Source organism: Pocillopora damicornis, chromosome 2 (genome assembly GCF_964200805.1).
Source record: "Pocillopora damicornis chromosome 2, jaPocDami1.2, whole genome shotgun sequence".
Classification (NCBI taxonomy): Eukaryota; Metazoa; Cnidaria; class Anthozoa; order Scleractinia; family Pocilloporidae; genus Pocillopora; species Pocillopora damicornis.
Genome location: NC_142671.1, coordinates 34,595,344 through 34,623,086, shown reverse-complemented (window position 1 = coordinate 34,623,086; position 27,743 = coordinate 34,595,344). Strand labels below are relative to the sequence as shown.

Genomic DNA, 27,743 nt, shown 5'->3' with positions numbered 1-27,743 from the left:
ACAGTTCTCGAATAATCCTGCCAAAGGCAAATTTGTTTGCACAAAATACGAGAATATTTATTCATTTATCTATCTACCTTTGGGAACCGGTGAAAAACACTGCAAATCGGATGAATCATCAAGGCTCTCTGGAGACTGGTTGTTCATGCATGGTAATCTGTAACCTTCCCCAGTGGCGTGGTGAGAGAGTCAACCTAAGAATTTTCAAGTGAACATTTGGAGGCAAAACTTTATCTTTAATGAAAGCAGTTGAACGGAATATTTAACACTGTATGTACAGTGGATGGACTCTGTTGGTAGCTAAAAGATCCTAATAATTACAATAATTCTTCTTCATTTTCCTACATCAATAAGCTTTTACTGATAAGTTTTTTTTATTTCCTTATGGAATAGTTCATGTCCCACTTTGGCTTTTTTAAACATTCTTTAACTATCACTGACTAAATTTATAGTGTGCTAGCCTGAGGCGCGTTCTTTCTACAAAACTGATCTCCTTAAACAGCACTAATACGGAAAAAAAAAACTTGTCTTTGTTCACTGCAGCCAGTAGCCTCATATCAAGGCTTGCAAATAGGTTAAAACTGAATTAGCTATTACGAAGCTAGTAGGAGCTTTTTTTAATTATCAAGAGATGCCATTAAAGCTTAGTATCGAAATGCTTCGTTCCAGCAATCCCAGTGCGTTGCCCCATGTTCGCTCGGTCATTTATCGAACCTGAAAGTTAAACATAGAAAAGAAGAACTGATAAAAAGATTGCTGAAAGATCTGATATTCGTAATTTCTCCACCGGCACCTAGGCCCAAATTCCACATACATTTGTAGAGGGAACACTCGTTAATGGAAATTCTTTTCAATTTAGAAAGAGGAAAGATCACAAGTCTATAAATAATTATAATATAGGTAGTATAAGTGGTAGGTATAAGGTCAGTCATTATTCACCGCTTAGGGGGTGGGGTGGGAGGAGGGATCACATGGTTTTCAGGAGGTACGGAGGGGGATATCGGTCGTCACCAACAGAGTATAAAGAAGGCTACAGAAAATTGACTGCCAATTAATTGCCAATGAGGAAGGGGGGGGGGGGGTGGGATGGGGTGGGTGGGTCTCCTAAGAATATTATAGAGACCTATGGAGGATCAGGTAAATTTTAGCGTGACACAAACAAAATTTTCCAGCGCCCTAATCCCCCAGACGACAAATAATGACCCATGTCCCTACGTAAGTGTAAAAAAGTCTGTAATAAGGTGGATCCGAATGAGATAAAAAACGGCGGCCAGAGAGGAGGAGAAAAAGAAGAAAAGAAAAGAGAAAGAATTAGATAGGCTCAGCGAAAAATCCCACACGTGGAAAATTAATCTAGGACTTCACTGCTAGATATATCAGTCTCCTAAGGACACGCGTTCCCCGAACTAAACGTATATGGCAACAAACGCTTCTACACGGTACAAGACAGTGTAAAGCAAGAATGAACTATTAAGAACTAATACCTGCAGGTGACAACTGAGTAGTTGTTGATACAATAGATGATCTCCAAATTTGGGTCATCTTTCCTAATCGTGTCCTTCTAATGGAGCTGAGCAAACTCTCTCTCACCTATTGTAACAAATAAAGAGACACTGCAACAAACAAGTATAGAAAATCAGCTATTCTACTTAAAGTTCTGAGTGTGGAGGTTTTAGTACATAAGCCACCAATTCAGAGGGCCACCACAAGGAATACGATATTCTGCATCAAACTTACACCAAAGCTGTACGAGTTAAGTTGGAAAATACCTGGTCATCCAAGAAGCCATGGAAGATACAAAACACCAAACCCTAAAAGAATAAAACAAAACACGCGTGAGATAAACATGATCGATAGCAGCAACTGTAGAGCACATAGAACCGTGAGTACCTGGGTCGAGTTGAGTATGATGCACAAATACGCAAGGACTTCACTCCAGTGGATAAAGAACCCCAGCAGCCACGTGACACCCAACAGGGGCAGTAGAGCTGCGATGCTCCTCAATCCTTTTCTGTAAGATGAAAGGAACTTTAAGGGATCGATCACGGGGGGAGGGGGATGGAGGATTTTTTCGGGGGGGGGGGTATCACGTGCTTTTCAGCGGGAATGGAAGGATGATCAGTTGTCGCCAACGGAGTATAAATGGGGGATATTGACTGCCAAACGTTCAAAGACCCACGGAACCACTGCTGAAGTTTTTCTCAGTTTTTCTGGCAACAGAACGTAGAAAAGCATTGCTCAATTCCAAATAGTTTTAAACAGCATTTCCTATTCTGTGTGCACGTGGGAGAAAACACATTTGCCACTTTCGATAGGCCCTTCTCGAAAACCTTGGTTAATAGCATCTAGTTAAAAAAGCTTGTTAATTAAAAAAAATCACACATACAAATCTGACTCTTTCACTAGATCATAAGCAAATATATATACATATATATATATATCAAAGAAAGGAAACGGGAATGAGAAAACAAAAGAAGAAACTTACCTGGTCTTCTCTACATTATCAGTCTGATATTTTTTCGATATCTTGGTGAAGATAACTCTCAGCAGAATTATAAATATCACAAGATTGACCTGGAAATGAAAAATTGGAAAATGTTTGACCTTGAAAAAAAATTCTGATGATGCATGTAATGTGTCTGATTGGTCGTTTGAAGTACAGAAAAAGCTTTAAGTTGGAGCGCTTCATTGAAAGTCACAAAAACAAAAACCAGCCAATTAAGTCGAAACGGCGCAGCAGAACAAAGGAAAGTATCAAAAGAGTTAAACGAGAACTCAAAAGAAACAGACATAAAGGTGTTCATGGTCATTATTTATTCTCAACCTCCTCACACCCCGGCGGTAAGTAATCAAATGTCTAAGAAAAAAAGCTGCACTTTTCAAAAAACACACAAACAATTACTTTAATAATTAGATTTGGGAAAGAAAGTTGAGCCTACCACGAGAATTGCCAAGACTGGTCCTTTATACAGCCATTCCCCGTCGTTTAGCCAGCACCTTGAAAATATTACAATATTCCAACATGACTAAGTAAGGAAAAAGGAAAGCAGATCAATGCATTTAACTTATTCACTTGGAACTTTCCGTTTTGTTGCAAAAGAAAAGGAAAAAAAAAAGAAAATACGGTAATATAAAAATTGATATAGAAAAATTTGTGAACCAAACCTTTACAATCCGAAAAAATTAAAGAAACAGACATTCAAAACATAAATCAAACACATGGGCCTCTTAAAAGAAAAGGCGTAGCAGTTAAAAGAAAGAGTCAATGGTCCTCATCGAGGAAGTTGGAGAGTTATACCAACCTGTCACGTATAATCTCCGCTGAAAGTTTCAGTGATCCACACATGACGTCCTTGTAGTATGTCTTGCTCATATCATATGTCACAGGTCTGATGGCTGCTATTAGACCCACAATAACAACTGGTAGACCTGTGGTCAAATGAGGTTGGTATACTATGAAATCCCAGATCAAAGTACCCCCGCTTATGGGTTAATCTGATTATAAACAAAAGTTCCTTCCGGTTATGATCCCAATAACAAGTCTAACAGCAGTAATATTGCAGAACTACTATATGTGAACACACCGCACTTAATGTCGCATCAAACACCATGGAAAGAGAAAAGCCAGGATAACACCACACACTACATTATATAAGGTAAGACTGAGGTATAGCATCTAGGTTACATTCGTTCTCACGGTCTTTAGTGTAAGTTACGAACCGAGTTTTTTCCGCTCGGACTTTTGGCCCAAACGCTAAAAAAACGGGCTATAGATTGGAGCGAAAAAATTGAAAACGAGGTTAGTAAGATAGTTACTAAAGCTCTGGGATTAAAAAGAGGGGGAAGATTTAAATTCAATTAATATTTTGAGTTTAGGGGGCGGCACAGTGATTGATGGGCCGCTAAGGTCCGCCAGGCTGACCAATCATAGTGCATGTACTGAATGAGAGAGATGATAAAAGCTGTCACCAGAGCCTTACCCCACCCGATGACTATGTATGTGATGTAGAGCTTGTGGACTGAAAAAACTATCACCAGCTTGATGTAAAGATGAATTCCTTCAACCAACATCCACGTGAAAATAGCGGTGTGTGTTATATGTTGGAGGACAGCCATAGCTGAACATAATTTCTACGATATCATGAAGAAAAAAAGAAGAAAGAAATGTCTGAGTACTTAAAGCCAACAGCCATGTTACTTAGGTTTTTCAAGCTGAAACAACCTATTAAGGAAACAGTGTGTTCTTATTGTCTGAGCGGGAGGGCTGGACGGGAAATATTTGGCTCGTGGTGACAACTTACAGACTTCGCTGCGCTTGGTCCACACGGCATGACCCGCAGAGCCAAATATTTTCCCGTCTGACCCGACATTGTCAGTCGATACACATTTATGCGCAGGACTGCCGTCTTTCTCGTTTTTCCTTTCTTCTTACATATTTTTATCCTCGCCTCTCATGGAGACATACGCTGGGCTGTGCGGCTTTTCCCGACCCTGCTCTAGCCATTGCGTATATTTCTTACCGGGATTTTTTTATGTGTTATCGGTACTCATAAGAATCAGGATCAGTAAAACTCACCGGTGTCTGCTTCCTGTTTGTAAAAATACACGAGTCGACGATTATCACGATGTAAAGCAAGCATATGGATATCAAAAGGTTTTTATGAACAAATATTCTCTCGGAGTTTCTTATCCTGTGTTAGAAAAGAGGTCACTCTGTTAGCTTTCTAGTCGGTACTTCATCTTCAATTAATGTTTGTATTAGTAATTCAGTTGCAGACTAAGGTTCGGCCGGTCAGATATATATATATATATATGTGTGTGTGTGTGTGTGTGTGCGTGTGTGCGTGCGTGTGCGTGTGTGTGTGTGTGTGTGTGTGTGTGTGTGTGTGTGTGTGTGTGTGTGTGTGTGTGTGTGTGTGTGTGCGTGTGTGCGTGTGTGTGTGTGTGTGTATAAATATTAACTACTGGTCTCTCAGTCGGAAGTCAGTCCACGTTTGTAAGTAAGGCAGCAAGCGAACAAGTCAGTCCTTCAGTTGGTAAGTTAGTGGGTCAGTCAGTCAATCAGTTAGTCAGCCAGTTGGTCAGTCAGTCAGTCAGTCGGTCGGTCCGACAGTCGGTCAATTAGTCAGATGGCCAGCCAGCCAGTCGGTCGGTCGGTTAGTCAGTCTGCAAGTCGGGCAACAACCAGTCTGTCTGTCAGTCAGTGAGTCAGTCAGTCAGATAGCCGAGTCATTCAGCCAGTCAATCGTCAGTCTGGACAATCAGTCTGCCGGTTAGACAGTCAACCAGTAAGTCGTCAGTTAGACAGTCCGACTACTGTGTTATTCATCGATCAAATCGAAGCTTCAGTATCCCCCCATGCATTTGGACATTTGAAGATTGGCGCGTTCAAATCCCCCCCCCCTCCCCCGCAGCCAAACTTGCGCGAAAGCTCACGAAAGCAGATCCCCTTTCTTTAAACTCCTCCTTTGAAACACGTGTATTACGTTAGAAAGACTTGACACTTGCGGTTCAAATGCCCCACCTCAGCCGAGCAAGATTCAAATTCCCTCCCCCGGGCACGGACGACAGTCAAATGCCAGTGGGTTGCCCAGGGGAGATACTGTAGCTTCGAATTGATGGGTACATTAGTCACACTTCTGAGTATCAAACTGACTGAGCACCTTAGGCAGGAAAGCAGTATTAAGCAAATTACAACAACCACTATAGAAATGCTGCTGAGAACAAGATCCAGGTGAGTTTTAGCCATAGTTTTCCTTTCTTTTTCCTGATCTATAACTTCCCTGGCTATGATTTTTAACGTTCCATTTACCTGAAAAAGAAAATTGACTGATTTAACCAACGAAAGTTTCTGTAACATTGACAACTGGCCAGTAATTTACTGCATAAAAGAATGAAAGGCGTTTACTACCCCTCCCCCCCTCAGCACCAACGATCTAACTCTTTACCATTTATAATTCAAGTTATTTGACTTACATCATATTCAATCCAAGCACAGTTGAAACGTTGAAGAGGAACAAGGACGCGGCTGAAATTCACCTAGTGAGAGAACAACAGGGGGTGTTCTTTGAGTCAAGGCTTTCCTCTGAGTTTAGCTTCATAAGATGGACGTGCTCTGAATAAGGGTCATTTTGAGAAAAGTATGAGTGAGTTCGATCGGCTTTAGAATTCAGTATGAAATCAAATGATATTCCATGGTTCATATCAGTATTTATATTATTATTAAAGATAGGGGGATATTGAAGTGAAAACTTTCTTTTTGGTCGATACCCCTGGGATTGAGGGAATTAACAAAATAGATCCTGACTGAAATCTGACCTTGAGGTCATTTCCCTCAAGAGGAATTTTTCAGACATTGTTGTTTCCCTCGTACGTTAGAATTCGCTGGGACTTTTTACTTTGGTGTACCACTCACCTCGCTAGTGATGTTTCCCGGAGGAAGTGAAAGGGACCTGACAGTATCACTTCTTGAGGACAGCTGATTTGGATCAATCCTCAGTTTTAGAACCGGTCGCAGCCAATATCTCATTCTACGATATCGATATGTTGGGCTCCTGTTGCTCTCGATGAATCGACGACGATATACACTATAGGATATACAGAAGTGTGCGAGAGTTAATTCCATGGACAACAGCAATGAATAAGAAATAAGTCCATTCTTTACAATAAATGTTCTCAAAACTGTGAGAGCATTTCCACGGGTATCATAAAATGAAAACCAGATACCAACAGCCAAAAAGGGTTGAGGAAAATATTACAGGAAGCCAATGAGAATTCAAGCCGTCTGGAGCGCGGGAAAACGCGAGTGATTTGTTACGATTGGTTTTAGTGGTGAATCTGATTGGTTAAGAGGTTGGCCCGGGTTTCCGAAACCAATCAAGGCAAAGTTAGGAAGGAGTAGTTAAATTCGGATGACGCGTGATTGCTAATTGCTGTCACAACACAATAGAAATATAAACAGGATATCCGTACTTGAATAAGTTTGTGTTCTCCAGTTTTTATTTTTCCTAATTTTGTATCCTTCTACAGATTTCTCTAGAAGTTTCAATTTTCTTTCGCTTCTTTTTCAAGGCATCATTTGTTTCCAATGTTTTTCTTCAAATTTTGCACGGGAGATTCGCGCGCGGCCGGCCAAAATTGATCTACTCACGCATGTCCGATGTTTGACAGCTGTGTTGAACTAAATGCACTGCGTTACAGCGAATTTCACTCACTATTTCAACTTAATCTCCATTTGTATTAAACTCTCGAATCAACAGTTGACACGCAGTTAATAACAAGCATTAATAAATGATCCTTGTAGATAAGGATAGGAAGTCTTAGAATTTTCTGGCTTATTTTTATGCATCTCTCTAGCAATTGCCGTTCGCTTGCTAGTATTATTGCGCCACGTATTTTCACTTTAGTGTAAAGTAAACTGTCTTTACTTGACTTACCGTTTCAACAATATCCGAGTAAAACAAAACCGGAAAGTATGCGTCAGATTTGAGGCCCCGCAAGTAAATTCCCTGATAGCTCGTATTAATGACCAGCGCTGCCAGTTCGTCTGCGAAAACAACAAAGACGGTAACAATTTAGTGACTATAAAAAGTTCGACATAAATAGAAACTCAAGTTCATAACAAAGTTTCGGTACAATTATTTACATAGTATGAAATTTTTCGAATCCAGTTTGAAGAAAGAGGGATGGTGTGGTGGCGAGAGTGCTCCAATCACTGTTTGCCACACAGATTGATTTGATCATCATCATCATCATCAATATCACATTTGTCATCATTTGTGGATTTTCTTCTTTTACGATTAATTTAGTTTTTTCTTCAGTTTTTCTTAACAATTCTTATCCTTAATCGTTTTTGAATTAGTTAAAGCCATCTAGCTTTGATGCTCGTCTGCGTCGGTAAAAAATTAAAACCCCCTAAAAAAAAGACCTTGATGTGGCGTAGCACCTTTAATGGTGTGTGTTACCTCATCCTAACCGAGTTCGAGGTCGATAGTATAAGATTACAGACCGAGTCTTTTCCCACTCCTATTTATAAATCCGAGCGGAAGAACGAGGTTCCGTAACTTCGAGAAAAGAACAGATTGACTGAAACGAGGTTAGCCAAGACATCTATAATATCTCTGGGGTTACGTAAGGGTGAAAGATTTCAGTTTAGACAAACTTCTCAATTAAGAGGGCTCTATAGTGAAACACGGCCCTCTAATTAAATTACTCAATCATAGGGCACGTACTAACTTAGCCTAAGTCTCAGAGATATAGTAAAGTTGGTTAATTTTGTTACAAGAATTATGAACAAGACCTTTACATGGAATATTACTTTCAAATCAGAAGTCTTATCAAATGCTATTTACTATGTTGCGTGTTTATTTACTTTCTTGTTTTAGCTTTGCGTTTTCTTATCTTAGAGTAAGTTTCACGCATGCTTACCACTCTTTTAGGACAAAAGGAGCCTGACTGAGGCTTGAAAACGTTTTCGGTTTGAGCTGTTTGCAATATGGCCTTGAGAAAAAGAAAATATGTGAAAAGCTCATAATTCGCAATTCCATAAGAGGACAATAAGAAATGAACCCTCAGACAATTATTAACAAAGGCTACCCTCTGGATCTGCATTTTGAAATCCAGCAAGGGAGCGGTCATTAGTTATCGCCGGAGGGTCAGGATTTTGTGTCACGAGATAATTCCCAGGCTCTGTAGTATTGCTAATGACCCCACCCCCTCTCTCACTATCTAGCAGTCAATCTTTTATGGTCCCCCCTTGCATACTCTGTTGGCGACGACTAATTTTTCCCCTCCCCCGTTCCCACTGAAAAGAATTAAATTCCCAAACTCTTCCGACCCCCCGCCCCAAGGTGATTAAACGCGTCTGTTCCATGAGAGGTTTCTTTAATTCTTTGAAAACTTGAGTAGATAAATCAAGCCTCTGAGGAAGACCTTTATTTGATTTATTAAAAAAAAAACTACCCATAATTTTTTAAAAATTTCCTGTTCTTCGTTAAAAGAGTAGTAAAGCGCGTATGTAATTTCAAACTGACAAAGAATGTAAAGTCTGTCATATGGTAATAAAGGCTGAACTTCGTACCTGTAAGAAATTGACCGCCACCATATCGTTGGAAGGGTTGACTGGATTTAGAAGGAGAGCTCCACTTTTAAACCAAAGAATCAGATAATCAAAAAACAATTCTTTGTTTGTAAAGTTAGTAGCCTTGTTCACAAATGCTCTTGTTAGTTCCAAAATGTTTGTTAGATTCATTATGGATAGCTGAAAATGAATGGAGGGAAGCCTTGTATAAGTTCCAGTAAAATCAGTTGTTAACCCGATAAACTTTAAGACAAACATGATGACGATATTTACTTCTTCGTTCGAACGAACGCGAATCAAACAACCTATTTCAATTACGGCATTTGGTTCTTGGCCACTGTAAAGAGTTCTAAATCTGATATTTCGCGCGTTAGCCCTTCGTCAAAGCGATTGACAAATTCTGCAAACTCTAGACGGTGGCCGATTTACATAAGCAACTCAATTGTTGAAACCAAATCATCTCAGTTGTTATATCCCTTTTGGTTTTTTAGAAACTTACCGTCCCCCTTATTACATGTAAAAACAAAAAATTTGAAATAAATGAAAAGCTTGACTTATTTATTTGCTATTCCAATTGAGTAATGTATAGCGTTTCAAACAACCGCGGATTAGAATAGATCGGAATCAAGCTACTACATACTTTATGCCTGAAATCTTGACGAAGAGATTTTTTTTCGCAAAAACAGCCTTCTTTGAAACTCCACTTTGTCATATCACCATCCAGTGAAGAACAACGGTTCGTAAAATTTCCTGTGGCCAAATGAAAATAAGTAAATGAAATCACATTACTTAGGCACCAACAATATTAAATCTATCTTAACACTCAGTGGTGATTCAAAGTCTAATTGAATGACAAGTGACATGCTGTAAGCTTACGCGAATGCCTGACGAAGTAAACTCCACAGATCTAATTCAATTTTGTCTCCGGTTCACACAACGAAAGGATATAGTAGAAAAATTAGCACAAGAACTGAACATGTACAGTCTGAACCTTGGAATAACAATTGATTGGGTAATGTAACCCTCCTGGTGAGGAAAGAACTGAAAATTATTGGTACTGGCCGAGGTGCATGACTGACATTTCGATAAACGAAATGATAGTGAAAGTTAATGCACCTGCTTTTTACGATAACTTTGTTAAAGCTTCAGTCAATGTTACTGACTTTCCAGTACATACTCTCCTCACCCGAGTGATCATACTCCTTGATCGGAGAAAAAAAATGTCATATAAAGTACACTAAAACAGTAAACTGTTTTCCACCTACAACTGGGCACTGCTTTGGACCTATAGGAGTTATATCGTTTCCTTTTAACCTTTTTAGTCCCAGAAGTGATTAAGGTGTAACTTCACCTTGTAATATACATACACAATCCAGAACACAGGTAACGAGAATGCTCAAACTTAACAGATAGAAGATGTTGCCTTCATCTCGCACCAAATTCTTATAGCTTATTCACAAGGTAACGCGTGGAAGCTTAAGGGGAGAATTGACAATCAGATCTTGGGAATTAAATTTGTTTTGAGTATCTATCACCAAATAACAATTTTTCGACGAAGCGTATCAAAACATTTTCCTACCTCCTAATTCTGGATCCACCTCTGAACAGTTCCTTGCAACAATCTCATTCAGGGCAGTTCTTTCCCAGTAAATATTGAACTTCGTATAAAATGGACAGAAATCTGAAATAATTATTTTAAAGTTCCTTTCAAAACAGCTTTCACACAAAATATTCTTGAAAAGGCATGAGTGCTGCCATTTTTTCCTTCTATAATCAACTTCTTCAAACTGCAGACTAGGATGTTGTTCAACACTATTAAACGAGGAGTTTAAGGAGGATCAGTTAAACTTTATCGTAAGAGAACAAAAATTATCCTTGGGTTGATCAATGATGACGAGTCCCTAAAAATAAAGGTGCGCGCTCCACATCAGTTGAAGGTTTAACTGCGATCAAAAGCTAGCTTGGCGAGCTTTCGCTCTCTTCCGTTCATCTGACCTAACTGTCTGTTTCTTGTTACTGACATAACTTATCCCTTTTTTTGGCTCTTTTTACTTGTTCTTCATGCTTCGAGACCTTGCCTCATTTTTATTTTTTCTCAGTTTACTTCCTTTCCTTTTTCATGGGGCACAGGAAACATCACCTGATTTGCGCTTTGGCTTTTAGCAAACTTGGAAGAGTTTTTCAAGTTCATTATTAGCCATTGTCATTCCTCTCCATCCTCAACCTTCGTCGTTTCTTTTCGCTTCATCCTCCTCATTTTTATGTCTTCCTGTCTTGCAAAACTAGTATTTTATGGTCTTTATCATTTTGAAGAATATTCTTTTGCGCGTTCTGGTTCAAATTGCGGTGACAGCCTTCGGGAACTCTCAAAACTCCAGCCATATTTCATCGCCGTGGGGAGGGAGGGGGGAGGGGGGAGGGGGGAGGGGGGAGGGGTATGAAGATTTTGTAGTGTCACGGCAAAATTTACCTGATCCCCCAGAAGGCTCTTTAATATTCTTAGGATCTCCTCCCTCATTAGTAGTCAATTTTACTAAAATTCCCCTTTTTGTTTGCAATATTCTATTAGCGGCAACTGATCTCTCCTTCCGTTCCCTCAGAAAAATACGCGATCCTACATTATCCTCCGAGCCCCTTTCCTCAGACGAAAATGATGACTAGTTCCCAGGTCTCGGTCATAGCTATTTATACTTACACTGAACGCAATCTCTCTCGTCAGACTTGTCCCTGCAGTCTGCTTTCTGATCACATCTGTCGTTAAGTGATCTTATCTCATCTCCACTCTTACAGAGGTACAGTCTTTCATCAGATATGAGTGATAAGTTTCGTATTCCTGAAAAAATGTAGAAACACAAACAGCCTCGGAACAGTCTTTTGTCTAAGGCAAAGCAGAAAACTTATTTTTTGACGTCCACAAATCTCAGCGGGGACGTAAACAAAAGTAGTTTGAAGGAGCATGTTTTTCTAGGCAACAAAAAAAGTATGTCCCTGAAAGTCCCTATGACACGATGGGTGTCTCGATAGTTAGTGGCCCTTGAAACAAACCTGTAAAAGCCCCCGTACATCGCACGTGACCAGCTTCCAAGTAGCATCCAGACCTCACTCTCTGCATCTCTGAGCTGCAAAAGAAGTCAACTCCATTCTCTGCCCAGCGGTAGCCTTCCGGATAGGTTTGGTTCCTCCAAATGCAAACTAACATAATGCAGAAAAGTCATTTACATGGGAATGGATAACTTAAATTTAGTGTGGTAATTTTCTTAGGAACTGTGGTGGTAAACAAGCTTTTAGGTACAAAATATATGATAATTCGCTGAGATAATTTGCTAGAATTAATTGCAGCTCTTGTAATTACAGGATGAGAGCTCTTTGAAAAATCCTCGTTACCCATTTTTACGCAGGTATTCCGCTTTACCGTCACAATCACTTACCTTTACAGATTCCTCTATTTGCTTTCAAAAACGCCGCTACGTCACAATCCGGTTGACTACAGTTATCAGTGCTTTCTTCATTGGATGTAATGACTGACAGCGTTCTAGAACACGAGATAACGCCATTGTGACAGTAACAGTCGATACAGTCACCAATAGACCAGGTGCTTCCATTGATATATGTATTTACATCCTCATCCTGACCCAAGGCATCTGAGAAACAAATCGTCAGTAGATAGGGACTGAAAAAATCTGCTCTGACAGGAAATGAGTGAGTTGAGAGACGAAACCCTCTCTCCTCCCTCCTTGTATGGTCCTTAATCTTACGGTACATCCCCAAGGGCTTTTTTTTGGCACACTCCCCTTGGAGATCCAGGCGGATCCAAACTAGTGGTCAATCCAATGTTGCCAATTTTTCTCACGTGCGCATCCCATGATCCCACACGGCTTCTATGCGTTCTTCACTGAGACGTCAAGCAACACGCTAAGTAAATGTACATTGGTCTCGGAAGACCAGATACCTAAGTCTAAAAATAGCTTGAGAGTGATAATGTTTGAAATAGGGCCTACAAAGGGATACAGTCTCATTAACTTATTCTCTCTTAACTGCCGCTGACGTCTATACATTGGTTCTTTCACAAAGTTGCAAAAACTTTTTTGTTTAATATTTAGACATTTGCTCCGAGAAAGCTCACAAACTTTATGTCACATGGCCATTCTCGACAAGCGAATGCGACTAGGTTATAATAGAGAAGGATTTAATAGTTTAGTTTGATCGTACATGATAAGGACTATTGTCGGTAGTGGTGACTGAAGTTTCGACAACCTGAGCGGAAGTCATCATCAAAGGCAAGTGAATAGTTGTTGTCAGTCGAATGTTCTTGGTACGGTTTGTATAAACTGATTGGCCATTTTTGCCGTGATGTTATCGGCTGGAAAACTCAAGTGGCGTAGGTTGGTCATGATCGGTCGGTCTTGATCCGTCAGTGAAGTTAGGTCGTTCTGTTAGGTTCGTTTGTAATGTTATATTAATGCCGTGAGGAATCCGGTCATTTCGATAAAATACGATTTGATAGAGATCGATTCAAAACACGTAGAAATTAAGTCGCTTCGATACAGCTTAATTCAGTTCGATACAAACTAGTGAAAGATAAATTTGGGTGTCACGACGGCAGTTGTTCGGCGATATATCTTGCCTTCTTTAATCTGCATTCAACGATCTATCAATGACCTTTGTCCTAGTATTTTTACTGATTTCAAACGTCATAAAGACCAACCTCGAATTACGTGTAAAATGACCTTTATTTAATCACCGTTTGCTAGGGTATTTGAACAACAAAGAAGTAGTAATGACCTAAAATAAGGAATGATTGCTGCGAATGGAGAAGATATACACAGCTTAAAAATAAGGACTGAATTTTTCAAGATGGACCAGCCGTGTCGAAGCCTCTTAGAAGTCGCTGCTTATCAGTCCAACTTACCCGTTTTACAGGAGCCGTTTCCCGGCAGGCGGCTCAAGTCGATATTGTCACACTGATCATCATTGGCTATCAACTGAAGTCCGCCAGGACACACCTTCATACCCCAACGCACCTGATTTGCAAGTTGTGGGAGTGCTATAAATTACAAAATCCGCCTTCAGTGAGAAATTGAGAGCAATTTTTCAATTAATTGTTGAAAGCAAATTCGTAATTGCTTTGGTTTGCTTTAATACACTAAACGCTTTGTGATAGGCCCAGAAAACTCGTACACCGCATGGAAAAGTCAAGTGCAAAACAGCCAATCACTCGTGTCAATCACTCGTGTTAATCACCCGACGCTTATAGCATCTTGTCACTTAATACTTTGCATTCTAATTGGCTGTTGTCATAGCTTTGGTTTTCGTTTTTCGAAAACTGATAGATAATCATTCCAAAAAGATCATAACATCGTTCTTAATTCATTTGGATTGGGGAAGGGAGAGCGGGGAGTGGGAATAGTGCAGAGGTGAGAACGCTCGCCTCCCACTTATGTGGCTCAGGTTCGATTCTCATCCTTGCTCCAAGGATTTTATCCAAGTCTTCCGGTTTTTCTTCCTCCACAAAAACTGCTCAGGAGAGGACAAGCCACCTTGTGGAATGTCTATTGCTAAATTATTTTTATTATTATCCGTGTTATTGTCCATTAAGTTCGCTAAGGTTTAAAAATGAGGTAATTACAAAGCAAATGCCTTGTAAATAACTCCTTATTATTATTAATGACCTTCTCAATATGAAAAGTGCTTAACATCGTTTTCTTTCTAAACGGAATCGTTATTCTCGCTCGCAATCGGTCATGTATATATCACTTCAATATCTATTACATTGTTATCTATCACCTGAGCATTTCTTAGCACAACAGACTGCTCCATTGTAGATGTGACAGGTCAATGGAGACATTTGTGGGCACCCTTTATTCCGCTTGTGTCCTGCAAAGAGGAACTGACACCCTTGGTAGTCCCAGTTGTCTCCTTGTGACAAAATCTGGCCACCTTCGACAGTTTCAATTGCTGAGCGAAGAAATAATTATGTATATAATAAATTATGTATCATTAGAGTTCTTTAGAGCCTTTGGGGGGATTAGGTAAATTCGATTGTTACCCAACCAAAATTCTCCCACCCCTCCCTCCAGGGGATGAATAATGACCAATTCCTAAGGTTTCCAGTTCCAAAGGTTTTTCCGGCGATTTCAATTTCTTCCCGAGTCAGCACTGAATATCTTTTTTCTGTTAAGTATGGATCTATTAAGCGAATCCTGATGGTGTATCCTAATTTGGTTGAAGTGATCTCTAATATAGCTCTCGGCTTAAATTTAAAAAAGTTTAACTCCTTAACCTGACGTGTACCTTTACAAGTTTCTCTCCTGGCTTTAATAAACTCCACAGCGTTACACCCTGGTTGTTCACAGGACTCATTAAAAGGTAAGTATGCAAAGTGTTTGCCAGGGAAGTTGACTTGAAGTGTTCTCTTGCATTTCAGACGACCCTTTGTACACTCGCAGCTGAGACAGCCGGACACCTGGAATGATGTTAGTAATGAATTCTACAAATGTTATTCGAGCTGACATTGCTTAAAAAAAAAAAAACGCCAAGCTCTCTGATACGTAAGTGTACTGCTGTAGTCATTCTAAGGGTGGAATTTTTACAAGGTTTGCCATAAATATAAAAATTTACCTTCCAACCATGTTTGAGAATTAGAATCTGCCCTTCCTCATCGCGACAAATAACTAAAAAAAAAAAACATGGAGCAGAAATCATCAGTATTCATTTTTTAAGTAAGTTTTTCTCCGATGGTTTTTTCCTTTCTTTTTCGTTTGGTTGAGCGATGGGGGGGGGGGGGGGAGAGGGGGAGACGGGGAAAGGGAGGAGTGATATAGGGTGTGGTTAGATCAGTGAAAGCTCAGTTACTTTAAAAAGCCGGATTCATCAACTCACCATCGCGGCATTGCGCTTCATCGGAAGCGTCAGGACACTCGGCGACTCCATTACACACGTGTTCTTTCCTTACGAAGTCGCCGCTGGAACAACCAAACACCTCATTTAAAGCCTTGAGCTGAAAGAAGACTGGATAGAGAAGAAGCTTTTAACATGGATAATTGCACTGTGTAAATGTCATTCGTTGCTTGATCAAAACGAGTCGCTCTCTCTACCGGCAGGGGAGGTTAGTGAGAAAAATTACCTGGCTCAACTTGGCCGAAAAGTAGTCATTTCCAATGTTTCATTCGATAACTGGTGATTTCTCCCCATTACAAGTTCGCCTCTTACCATCTCTGCGATTTCGCTCCACATCGTTCAACTGATTAAGGTGGGGGCGATTTTGTTTTACGTTAGGGGACGAATTTGCAATGGAGCAGATTCAATATAAACCTGTGATTCAAATCGAGAGTAACTAGATGATAATCACAAACAATCATGTGTCATCATTGCAGTGTTTCACCTTAACAACGACATTTCATTTATTATTGAAACCTACCCTGGCAAGTAGTGACTGTCCCATCCCCTGTTGGTAAAATATCGTTAGTTGGCTGATGACACGGCATACATCTTCCAATTGTCTCAACTTGGAAGAACCCATAATGAATAGTCACGTGATACTTCACACAGCCGATCAAACCATCCACGCATGAGCAATTGAAACAGACTCCTGAAAACCAGTGTGTACCATGTTCCCGCACCATGCCTTTTTCATCGGTGCAGGCTGGCCGAGAGAGCTTGGTACAAGTTATATTTCTATAACTGCAGGTACACTTAGTCGTGCTGTTGCTAAGCCACTCATGTCCATCTACAAAAGCGTTGCCATGGGAATCCCAGCAGCCATATTCAGTTTTTTTGCATCTTACTTTAAGATTGGGTGTACATGTACATTTGAACAAAGGATTTGGGTTCCAACTCTGCCCTACGTCATAAGTGTTTCCTTCTTTGTCGCTACAACCTACCAAAAATTCAGAAAAATTGGCGACCAAGTAGGTTACCGCGCGTAAAATTCTCGATGTAGGCAGTCACGGGTCACCTTTCTCTGCGTACTATCCCCGGTTATGGCAGTTGTAACTACGAATGGCTTCGAAACTAAAACTACCTTATTTTATAGGGATCAAAGTCTTCTAACAACGAAATATGTCACGGAAATATTCAGCCATGACATATGGGGGGACGAGATAAGGAGGAAATGGGGGGGGCGGGAACACATGGTTTTAAGGGGGAATTAATGGGGCATCAGTCGACCCCCATATATTATAAAGGGGGGGAACTAAAGAATATTGCTTGCCAATCAACTGACAACGAAAGGGGAATCATAAGAATATAGGAGTATTATAGAGCCTTAGGAGGGATCAAAGTCTTTTAGCAACGAAATATGTAATGGAAGTATTCAGCCATGGGGAATTTGCTTTCGTCAGTTACATCTCTTCGGTTGTTTCTTTTGAAGGAAAAATCTATGATTTATCACTTGGGAGGGAGAGATGAGGAGGATTGGGGGGAGGAGGGTGGGAAAACATGGTTTTCAGGAGGAATTAAGGGGGAATCAGTCGACTTCTACATATTATAAAGGGAGGAGACTAAAGAAAATTGCTTGCCAATCAACTGACAACGAAAGGGGAATCATAAGAATATTATAGAGACTTAGGAGGGGTCACAACCAAATTCGTCCTTGTTCTCCCCCCCTCCCCCCCCTACGCCGACAAATAATCATCAGTCCATAAGTGGTTTATGTGTCACTTACCACCTTCTCCAGCTCCACAGTATCGCAGGCTGCAGGAGTCTACAGCTGTGGGAAAGTGTCCAAATTTGTACACCATAAAACCACTGCAGTTTTTCACTAACACCAAACTATACCAGTGACAACAATCTTTACCCTTTGTAAAACAGACCATGCGCTTCACCACACCCTCCCCTTCAGTTGGATGTTTGCCATTCAACCAGCCAGGTGACAGAGTACCACAATGCATTTTGGGCACGCAATGTGTCGGCATAACAGTCCCTGCGCGGCCGGCCAGCCTGTACCAGCCACCGGGTAGGTACGCGTCACACTTCAAAGTGTTGTAACTGAAATAGTCTGCGGCTCTATCACGTTCGTTGAGTGTGTTGTAGTCGCGGCATTCATCGCCTGATAACAATTAAATAAGCAAACAAATAAACAAAAGGTGAGCAAAACAAACAATAGAAATCGACGATATGAAATTTTTTTGTTTAGTTGAAACGTAGAGTTTATCATTCTTTTAATTACAATGAACAAACTTGAAAAGTTTCGGCACAATTTTTGCAGACACATTTCCGTTTAAAGACTAAACCTCGTGTTGTTTAGTCTAACTAAGTAAATAATTATCGTAAAAGAGATAAGAACTGAAATAACTTCACAAAGTTAACGTTGATGAATCTTTCAAAAGGGTAACTCTTCTCCATGAGAGCATTAAAGTTTGTAAGGATGGCGTCAAAATTGGAAATGTTTCTAATATTTCAAAAAACTGTTACATTCCCAAAATTTTGTAGTAGACGAGGCGTGGAGAAAGGCTGCAATTGTGAAAATAGATTACTAGTGACTGTGTTCAAGTTGAACTTTCACTCACAATTTATCAATCAATTCATCATCATTTTTAAAGATTTTAAACTGCCGTTCTTAAATTACCTTGCCAATTCTTGATTGCTCCTTGCTTAGGTGGCAATGATCCTGGAATAAAGAAAGACTCTCTGGGTAGATTTGTCTAGATTTTTACGAATATAAGTCAGTATCAGCAAGCCTTTGGATTTAAATGTCGGATGTCAAGTTAACTAACACCCATCCCTCCCCTGAGGGACGCAAAATGGATGAAACCTCCTCCATCTCTCGATAAAGAATTCATTTTATATCTCAAACAAATGCAAATAAATTTTATTTTAATACAAAAAAAGGCAAAAACAAAGTGCCTGAAATATCGTAGTTATACGGTGGATAGCAGACGATAGAGGAGGCGATAGAGGAGGCATTCTCACTACAATCTCTGAGGATTTTCTTCTACAAATGCGATTGATAAAAAGATGTCAGAGAATATTACATTACCTTTGATACCACTTCCACACACTCGAAAGGTAACGTTTAAACTTGAATTCACGTCCAGTTTGTAAACAAAGAAGCCGTTGCAATTCCTCACGAGTACGCTCACAGATGTCATGCAGCAAACTTGTGATTTGGAGAGACATACTGATCGTACTACTAAACCTTTATCTACACTTGGATGGTTACCCGCCAGCCATCCGGGAACGAACGTACCGCAGTGATCAGCGGGAACGCAGGTTGTAGCCATACGCGTACCGGCTGAGCCATTGTATGTAAACCAGCCCGTTAATGAGGTATCGCTGGTGTTAACGATGTAGTTGGTAAAAAACCTAGATCTGCTTGCCTCGTTTAAAACTGTATGGTTTGTGCACTCGATTGCTACAGAACAGGACAGAAAAAAAAACTAGCTAGAATGCTCCATGGCATGCAAGACCATTTTAGTAAGTACGATCAAAACCATCAAGCATCTTGGTTCTCTCTCACCAACTTGCTTAAAACCATAGTTTTCGTTTCAAAGAAAATGAATTTTTATTTAACTGGCGCAGCACCTTCAAGCAAATCACGGCATTTTCTCTACTGAGAAGAAATACCAGCCTGCTTTCGTTAATAATGTTCAAGCACTACTATAATATTCCCCGGTTCCAGCAATTTTGGCAAGCTTAAGTAGTTTAGATCGTGTGACGTGTTCTGTGAAAAGCAGCTGGCTTCTACCTCTGTCAAAATGTTGAGTCAACTTTAAGGTACAATAAAAAGAATGGAAACAACGTTACCAGGATGAGGACTGGAAATCCCTTGATGGGAAGAAAGTATGGCCACAGCAAACAGTGCAACGAAGTAGTGCAGCATCTTAGCCAGTATGCATCATCCTGGGCAGTCTTAGGAAATAAAATTGTTTTTATCAAACAGAGAGAAACATTACCTATACCTTTTAAAGCTACGAAACCTCTGTTTAAAGCGCAAGTACCTTTTTTACACGAAGGTAGATTTAACTAAGGTGTGCCGACAAGTTAATGCAGTACTCTTCTAAACAGTTGTCTGAAAGATGTCAAAAGTTATGGAACGCAATGTTAATTTAGTTAAAACTCAACTCATAAGTTTACCAGGTCAATACTTGAGGCCAACAGTTCCTCTTGAGGGTTTTCAACCAGCTTGTTCCGTGCAGTGCGACATTTATCCCTCTACAGGTAACAAAGCTCTATTTGTACTTGAGTGAAAAACTTCGTATTATATGTACCAACTATTGTAATAAAATATTTATAGATGTCTATATTAAAGCTTGCTACTTATAATTAGAAATTGAGCTGTTAAACGTATAAAATATAAAGATAGGTCACGAAACAAGTGCAAATTGATTTAAGAGTCTCTTGATATGAGTAAAAAGCTTGTTTACGTGATTAAACTTCAAGGTTTCAAGACTTTCTTTCGCAATACTTTGTTCGTAATATAAAATTCGCTAAATTTTGATATCGACTTTGTTTATCAATTTTCGTTAAAAATTCATATCTCTTTATAATTGATATAATTGACATTACCGGCTTAAGGCAAAATTGTGCGGCACGATTACAGGAACCTATCGATTAAAACTCAAACGCAATTTCCCCAAACAAATATCCACAAACTCCGGGGAACAGTGAAATTTTCTTATTCCGCTTCATACGTAGGCTTCGATAAACTACTGTCGGATACAAATTGTTAACAATCAGCCCACTTGCTCCTAGGGTCGAACAAAAAGACATTAATTGTGTTGTTTATGAAAGGTATCAATAGAGCGTCGGTTTAAATTAACAATTAAAATTAAAAAAAAAACTTAAAATGCTGAAAGAGCACTTTAAGTTTACTAAAACTTTACTGTCTGTCTGAGTATGAATACAATAAAACATTTCAAACATCAAGCCAATACGTCTTTCAATTTTTTTTTCAAATACATCCTATATCTTCTCACTCGTAGAATCTTGATTAAAGGTTTGTTTAATTTGTAAAATGGAAGAGACATACTGATCGTACTACTAAACCTCGTAGACATAACAACTCAGATGATCAGTGACAAAAACTTTTTATTATGTGTAAATGACCAAATCCCCTGCTGCCAACAAAGTAAAAAAGCTTTAGTTAAAGCGAAAATAGGTTTTGACAATTAGTGATAAAAATTTCAACCGAATTCTGCATTATACCCCTCTTGGCGAAAGAAGAAAAACAAGACAGTAAATTTTTGATCGAAAGCTGAAAGAGAATTACCGTTTTGCTTCATATATTCGTCTTGTTTTACATTTTGAATAATATAAAAAATGAAAAGATGAAAGTGATGAATTACATAAATGAGATGAGCGGAAAACGACGCAAGTATAATATTTATATATTCCGCCTACGTTTATTCTTCAACTTTGTGCGTTGTTGACAGATGAGTAAAAAGTAAAATTCAGAAATAAGGAATTTAATCGACGTACTCACACCACTACTTCGGAAGTCACTTCCAGTTTGCGTTTATAATAACTAATTAGTACCAATTTGGTTACCACGCCTATCAGCGAATTTAGCCGCTCACCTTGCGCAATGCAGGGCAGGAGGTATAAAGCTTAGGGACTTTACCGAACCAATCATGTTAAAATATTCAGTTTTTATGTTTAGTCTGTACACCTTATCATTCAGGGAAAGTTGGGGAAACCTTTCGTTTTCCAGTTTTGGAGACAAAACAAGCACAAATTATCTTTGGGTCAGCTTGATTCCCAGCGAAAGCGAAATGGAGCCAAAAGAAGAATCAATTGGTTTAATTTCCAGTTGCGTGTGGACATGTGAAACTCAAACAAAGATAAGATGAATAACTACAATTAACAATCATACATCATATCAAAACAAAATAAATTGCTTCAAATTACACCGCACAGTTTGCGACTCTTATGATAAGGTAACATTGTTACAAATATTGACATCCAAATTACTTGCCTTCTTGTCTATGTGTGTGCAAATGTCTCGTCCAAAGGGTCATGTTGGGCCAGCGCTTCCCAGTCCATGGTTCAAAGCTCTATATTTCTTAGGTTGTTACACATATTGTACAAGACGAAAACTTAAAGGGAACTGTACCATTCTCAAACTTGAAAGCCATGTTGATCATTTTCATTACGGGAAGAAAAAAACTGGTTAATGTAGGCAGCAAGGAACATGTTTATAAAACATGATAACAATTTAAAACACCATATTCAATCAATAACAAAGAAACTACGTTCAACTTTGTCTCTGAAAATTGAAACTGAAACGAGAAAACAACTGTTCCTTTTTCAAAAGAAGATAAGTCGAAATATTCCTCACGGGTGAAGTGTATTTCAAGAAAAATTGCTTGGGCCTCGAAGGATTTCAATCAGTTAAGTCCTTTGAGCCCCAAAAATATGGTTACGTTGCTCAGTTGCAGCATGTAGTATCTGGGAGGTCACGTTCAAACATCGTCGACACTTGAATATATTCGGGCTTCTTCTTCCGCAATTTCTTGGATTGTGACTGTAATGAGACATCTAAAGGCCGGTTTGCTTTTGAAAATAATCAGAATAAAGAAGGTAAACTAAAGAAAAGAATGTTTTCCACTACCTTTACAAGCTAAGAATCCCATAAAGAAAAAAAAAGGAAAAATTATGGATCAAACAGAAGCAACCAAAAAATTATGAAACGATACGGTGCTGTGACATTACCGAAAACTTCTTTTCTCTTTAATGAGATTTTTTTGTCTTGCACAAGATCTTGCGCAAGATCTTTTTTATTTTCACATAAAAATATCCAATTAAGGATTTCTTCTCAATTTATCTCAATTGTTTTTCCAAACCCATGGTAAATTTCGAACACGGAGACTCAGTGTGACCGGAATGCATTCCGGGAGTGGAACTAGATCCATAACTAAGCATGCGCAAGGCTAATAATTAAGTTACAAAAGTTAGCTACATTTCAAATTTGCATGCTCTTGAATTCAAATGTGACACCAGGAACCGAAGTATTCCTTACTAAAATGTACAATTCTCTTGCAAAAAGTATGCATTCTTATTTTTTACCACCTCTTCATGAATTATGTCTTGTTATTTACCGTTATACCAATCACACTTGTGCAAGGTTTTGCGCTGAACTTAAGGCTAAAGCACAGTTCACCATGGGGTATCCTTAGAGGATGTGGTTGACAAAAGATTTTTTTTTACCCATCCACGCTCCTTACACAGCCTTCTCGGTCGTAAAAGCAGAGCTACAATTGACGCCTAACCCTTTAAATGAGTACAAAAAAGATAGAACTGGAGAGATTTCCATAGCTGAATGCTTTAATATAACAGCGAAACCCTATCTCGTGAACTGGATTGTTTGCGTGCACTTCTAAGCTGGACAAAACAAACTGTCTCTAGTATGGATGTTTCGGTTTCAGGAGGAAGTTTCTCGAAATCTCCATCACCACTTGCCCGATCTCTAAATATTCGCACCTTATCGGACTTGCGGCAAGAAACGCGCGACAAACCAAACATGGCAATTTTCAAAATGCATGAATCAACAAAATAACGATAACAAACAAAAAGAGATTGAAGTAACCTCACAAAATTTTCTTTCAAAGAAGTGATCTGAGGTGCTAGGTGTGCTTATCACATTTTCCATACGTCAAAAATATTACTCAAAAAAAACATTCACTAGTATTTATTAAAGGACGCTTCTGGCCAACTCGTGGATAACGTATTAAAGAGATATATACTTGTAAAGTTACTATCAGTTAACTAAAGTGTTAAAAAAGATAGAAAGTAGAACCATTGCAAGTATAGAAACTATAGCACTTGAGTATGTGATGGAAAACCCCCCCGGGGGGGGTACACGGGTCATTTTTTGCTGAGTATGTGCAGCTGGCTTCTCAGAACCTCTGCCATGTTTTAGCCTATGTTGTGGCCAATAATAGACCCCATCTTTGTCCGCTTTTGGGCAAGACCGGAATGGAATGGGAGCCAGCATCACATCGTTAGCTTATCCCTAGGAATTTTAACCCTCACTCCCCCTCCCCCTTCGCTGAATTAGTATTTAAGTGGTAAAAATAGCAAAGAGTGATGAAGTAAAATATCGCACATAATCCCTCTAGGTTGACAATAACCATTCTACCTTGCATTGCTTATACCGTGATTGCAGCATTCTCACATGCGCAAAGTGCTTGTAAATTATGGGAAACAGCAAATAGCAAAAGAGGCCGATTTCTCGCAATTTCTCGTAGTTTTACATTTCCCTCTTGTTTTTCAGTACACGCATATGCTTGTATTTTTTTACACGGATGCGCTAGAAATTAATTAGAAAAGCATTTCTTGAAATAGGAAGTAGTCGTGTGTTTTGAGCGAAAGAGATCGTCAAAGGATCAAAACAACACCGGCCAGATAATGGTCACGTGCTCGACAACGACTTGTAGAGACCGATCATAATTCATTCTTACCATCAAAACAGTCACGTTTGCATTGAAAAACAACAGCACGAAACGATCATAACGAAAAGACCGAAATTGGCGTAGCTGCCGAAACGTCCGAAAAAAACCCTTTCACGAAAGAAATAATGCTTTAAATTAATTTTTTTTTGTCGAGGGTAAATTTTTCCGTGGGGATTTCCATGTAAACAGCTTGCTTTGTTACACACAAACTCTTCGTGATTCTCGCTGCTTCTTGTTATGTTAAACGCACGGACGATTCCAAGACCCTTCAAATTTGGTCTTTAAGTTGATCGTAACACTAATCCGAAACTTTCGAATTCCATTTCAATTTAGTAAATGTCGAAACAGCCGTGTAAAGACAATAAACATCGCAACGATCGATGCAATCACAATGGCGCCAGGACTTCGGACTTCTTCGGAAGGATAGATCTTGAGTTCGGAGCCGACCAATAACGAAGATTCCACGCCATTTTGCATATCCCAAAGTGCCCACAACAACTCGTTTCTACTCTATCACGTATCCACGAGTTAAAAACGATGTGAATCATAAATTTTTGAAGCTTTTATGCAAACTTCTTGTAAATCTTCTAAAATCATCTGAGATAAAGAGATCAATTTTTTTCTGTAAAGTTACATCAGGCATAGCTTGAAATAGCTCTGGTGATTCAGTTCCTTATTTGACTCCTATAAATGACTTAGACAGAATTTCTTATTACAATATCAATAAAATATCAAGCGCGCAAGTGATGAGAATAAAGAATCATAGGGTAGAAAGTAAGGAGAATTCTGGCCACTGAGATCTTTGGAGTGAAGGGGTTAGTTACAGTTAAACCAAAGGGCTTTATGTCTTCGTTCCATTACCACCTGTTCCGCCCAATTATCGTGTTGTTAAGGTGACTCCATAAGGTACTCGCTCAGTGTTGGCGCGCGTATTGGTTTTCCAAAAAAACTCTGTTTTCGCTTTTCGTGGTCATTAACAGCCATCCGAAGGTGATGAGCAAGGTTCGGTCTATCGTTTGCTGTAGCAAATATTATGAAAATTATTTTTGGTATTAAACTAAGGCTCCATGAAGGGAGGCGCTTGCCAGCGATAATTTGGCTTTGTCTTTGATTTTCTTCAATTTTCTTCGGTGAAATCTCTCAAAATTTTCACATTTTGTGAAAATTGTCCTGCCGATCATTTAAAAACCGAAAAAAGGGGTTTCAAAAGCACTTTACTTGCTTTTTACAATTTTGTGTTTTCTTCCTCAATTTCAAATTTTGGTCTTATGAATTTTTTTTTATCAACAGGCACTAGGAAGGACAAATATGTTTAACGGTTCAGCAAATCTTGGGTCGAAAGATCCCTATTTTCTTTGTCGCAAAACATTACGTAATGGAATAGAAATTCGCCAAGATCGGTATCTGAGCATGCGTAGACTTTCGAATCTGTCGCCTTTTGGCAATCTTTCGCACGGTGTTTTCTTTTCGGTTGACCTCTTTTTCAGGCGAGATGGCCTATGAATATTACGGGTGCAGTTGCTGGAAATCCAAGATTCCATCACATATAAACTGTATTGTGTTCAACTGTTTTTAACACACCTTTTCGGATAACAATCGTGCGATTGTATCGAGCTCGTGCCATGTTCGCACTCAGATCTCGCGCAGGCATAAAACTCTGTGGAGACAGCTTAATCTTAACGCAAATATGGATGTTTTTAGCATAAACACCACGAAATTAGTGCTGACATAAATTACGCAGTGTCCAGTTTTTTAAATAACTGAAAGCTACTAAGAAGATGTCTAAGCGACAGTGAGAATAATGAAAATGTGAGAAAAACGAATGAGGAGATGAACTTTGTTCGTTTGTCTCACGGTAGAGTCACTTTTGATGTAGATTGCGACGCTTCGACTGCAATACTGCTAGTCTTCGTCAGGCGATGAGATAGATTGTTTACGTGTCGCTATTTGTAGCACATTGGTTCGCTGTTATTGGTGTATTTCGATCCTTATTATTATTCCGGTTGTTAGATGTTGTTCCCTCACAGGTCCTCTTAAATCGGTTGTTGCTTTGTTTGACCGTGGGTATTCAAGCTTCGGGATTGTCGATTCCGCCATCCCTATTGATGTAGTTGGGATGAAGACTTATATGGATAGCCTCTTTGACCCTACGTCTGTTCCAGTGGGGGTCACGATCAATAAACTTAACCTTGCTCCAAATAGGAATACGCCCCTTTTCGTTAGCGTGCTCTCAAACCGCAGAGGTCTGAGTACGAGCAAACCGTATGCATCTGTCATGTTCTTTTTTCCTTTCTCGCATTGATCTCCTAGTTTCACCGATATAAGAGTTTATAAACTAAAATATTTTGTATGAGTTAGCTGAACTCATACAGTTAATTATTAAAACATTAAAAGTGACAAATTTAATTTGTAAACTTAACCAGCGACCAGTAGTGCATCAGCTGAATTCATTGTTTGTCTGGTCTTCCTAGATTGCCTCAAATATTAGTGCATGACAATGCATACAAAGATATAAATTATTTACCTCGTGCACTAACCTCTGGGGGTTATACACTACCGGAAAGGTATCTAAAACAGCGCACAAGAGCTCGCAATCACCGGTTCGAGACTTCCCTGACGCGCCTGGACGAACAATGTCGAACTCCTGTGCGGTTGTGTAATCAGTAATGCTGCTGGATTCCCGAGGATAGGGAAGTAACGGATGAGGCGATATTAAGTAGGCGGAGACGGCAAAGCGGAAGGAGGGGGGGGGGGGGGGGTGCAAAGTCATGTCTTGTTCTTTCAATCGTTTGCTTTCAACAGTTCTCGAATAATCTTGCCAAAGGCAAATTTGTCAAACCAAAATACGTGAATATTTATTCATTTATCTATCTAACTTTGGGAACCGGTGAAAAACACTGTAAATTCGAATGAATCACTAAGGCTCTCTGGAGACTGGTTGCTCATGCATAGTAATCTGTAACCTTTCCCAATGGCGTGGCGAGAGAATCAACTTGAGAATTTTCAAGTGAACAGCTGGAGGCAAAACTTTATCTTTAATGAAAGCAGTTGGACGGAGTATTTAACACTGTATGTACAGTGGATGGACTCTGTTAGTAGCTAAAAGATTCTAATAATTACAATAATTCTTGTTCATTTTCCTACATCATTAAGCTTTTATTAATAAGTTTTTTGTTTCCTTATGAAATAGCTCATGTCCCACTTTGCCTATTTTAAACATTCTTTAATTATCACTGACTAAATTTATAGTGTGCTTGCCTGAGGTACGTTCTTTC

At 39.3% G+C, this 27,743-nt stretch overlaps 1 protein-coding gene across 1 annotated transcript; it reads right to left on the bottom strand.

Moving 5' to 3' along the window:
* Positions 1-215: 215 nt before the first annotated feature.
* Positions 216-20,497, bottom strand: LOC113669981 (uncharacterized). Its single transcript, XM_089195631.1, has 31 exons — positions 20,153-20,497; positions 19,823-19,927; positions 19,056-19,430; positions 18,645-18,686; positions 17,742-18,125; positions 16,497-16,955; positions 15,959-16,087; positions 15,698-15,750; positions 15,371-15,542; positions 14,864-15,034; positions 13,989-14,123; positions 12,508-12,720; positions 12,125-12,271; positions 11,775-11,912; positions 10,659-10,760; positions 9,720-9,829; positions 9,080-9,259; positions 8,428-8,499; positions 7,437-7,546; positions 6,416-6,587; positions 5,977-6,039; positions 5,664-5,812; positions 4,577-4,691; positions 3,981-4,131; positions 3,303-3,429; positions 2,940-2,997; positions 2,486-2,574; positions 1,891-2,011; positions 1,770-1,811; positions 1,485-1,590; positions 216-714 (listed from the first exon to the last, which is right to left on the bottom strand). The coding sequence occupies exons 2-31, from the start codon at positions 19,896-19,898 to the stop codon at positions 638-640; spliced, it is 4,338 nt and encodes a 1,445-aa protein (XP_089051757.1). The 5' UTR covers positions 19,899-19,927; positions 20,153-20,497; the 3' UTR covers positions 216-637.
* Between the last annotated feature and the right edge of the window lie 7,246 nt (positions 20,498-27,743).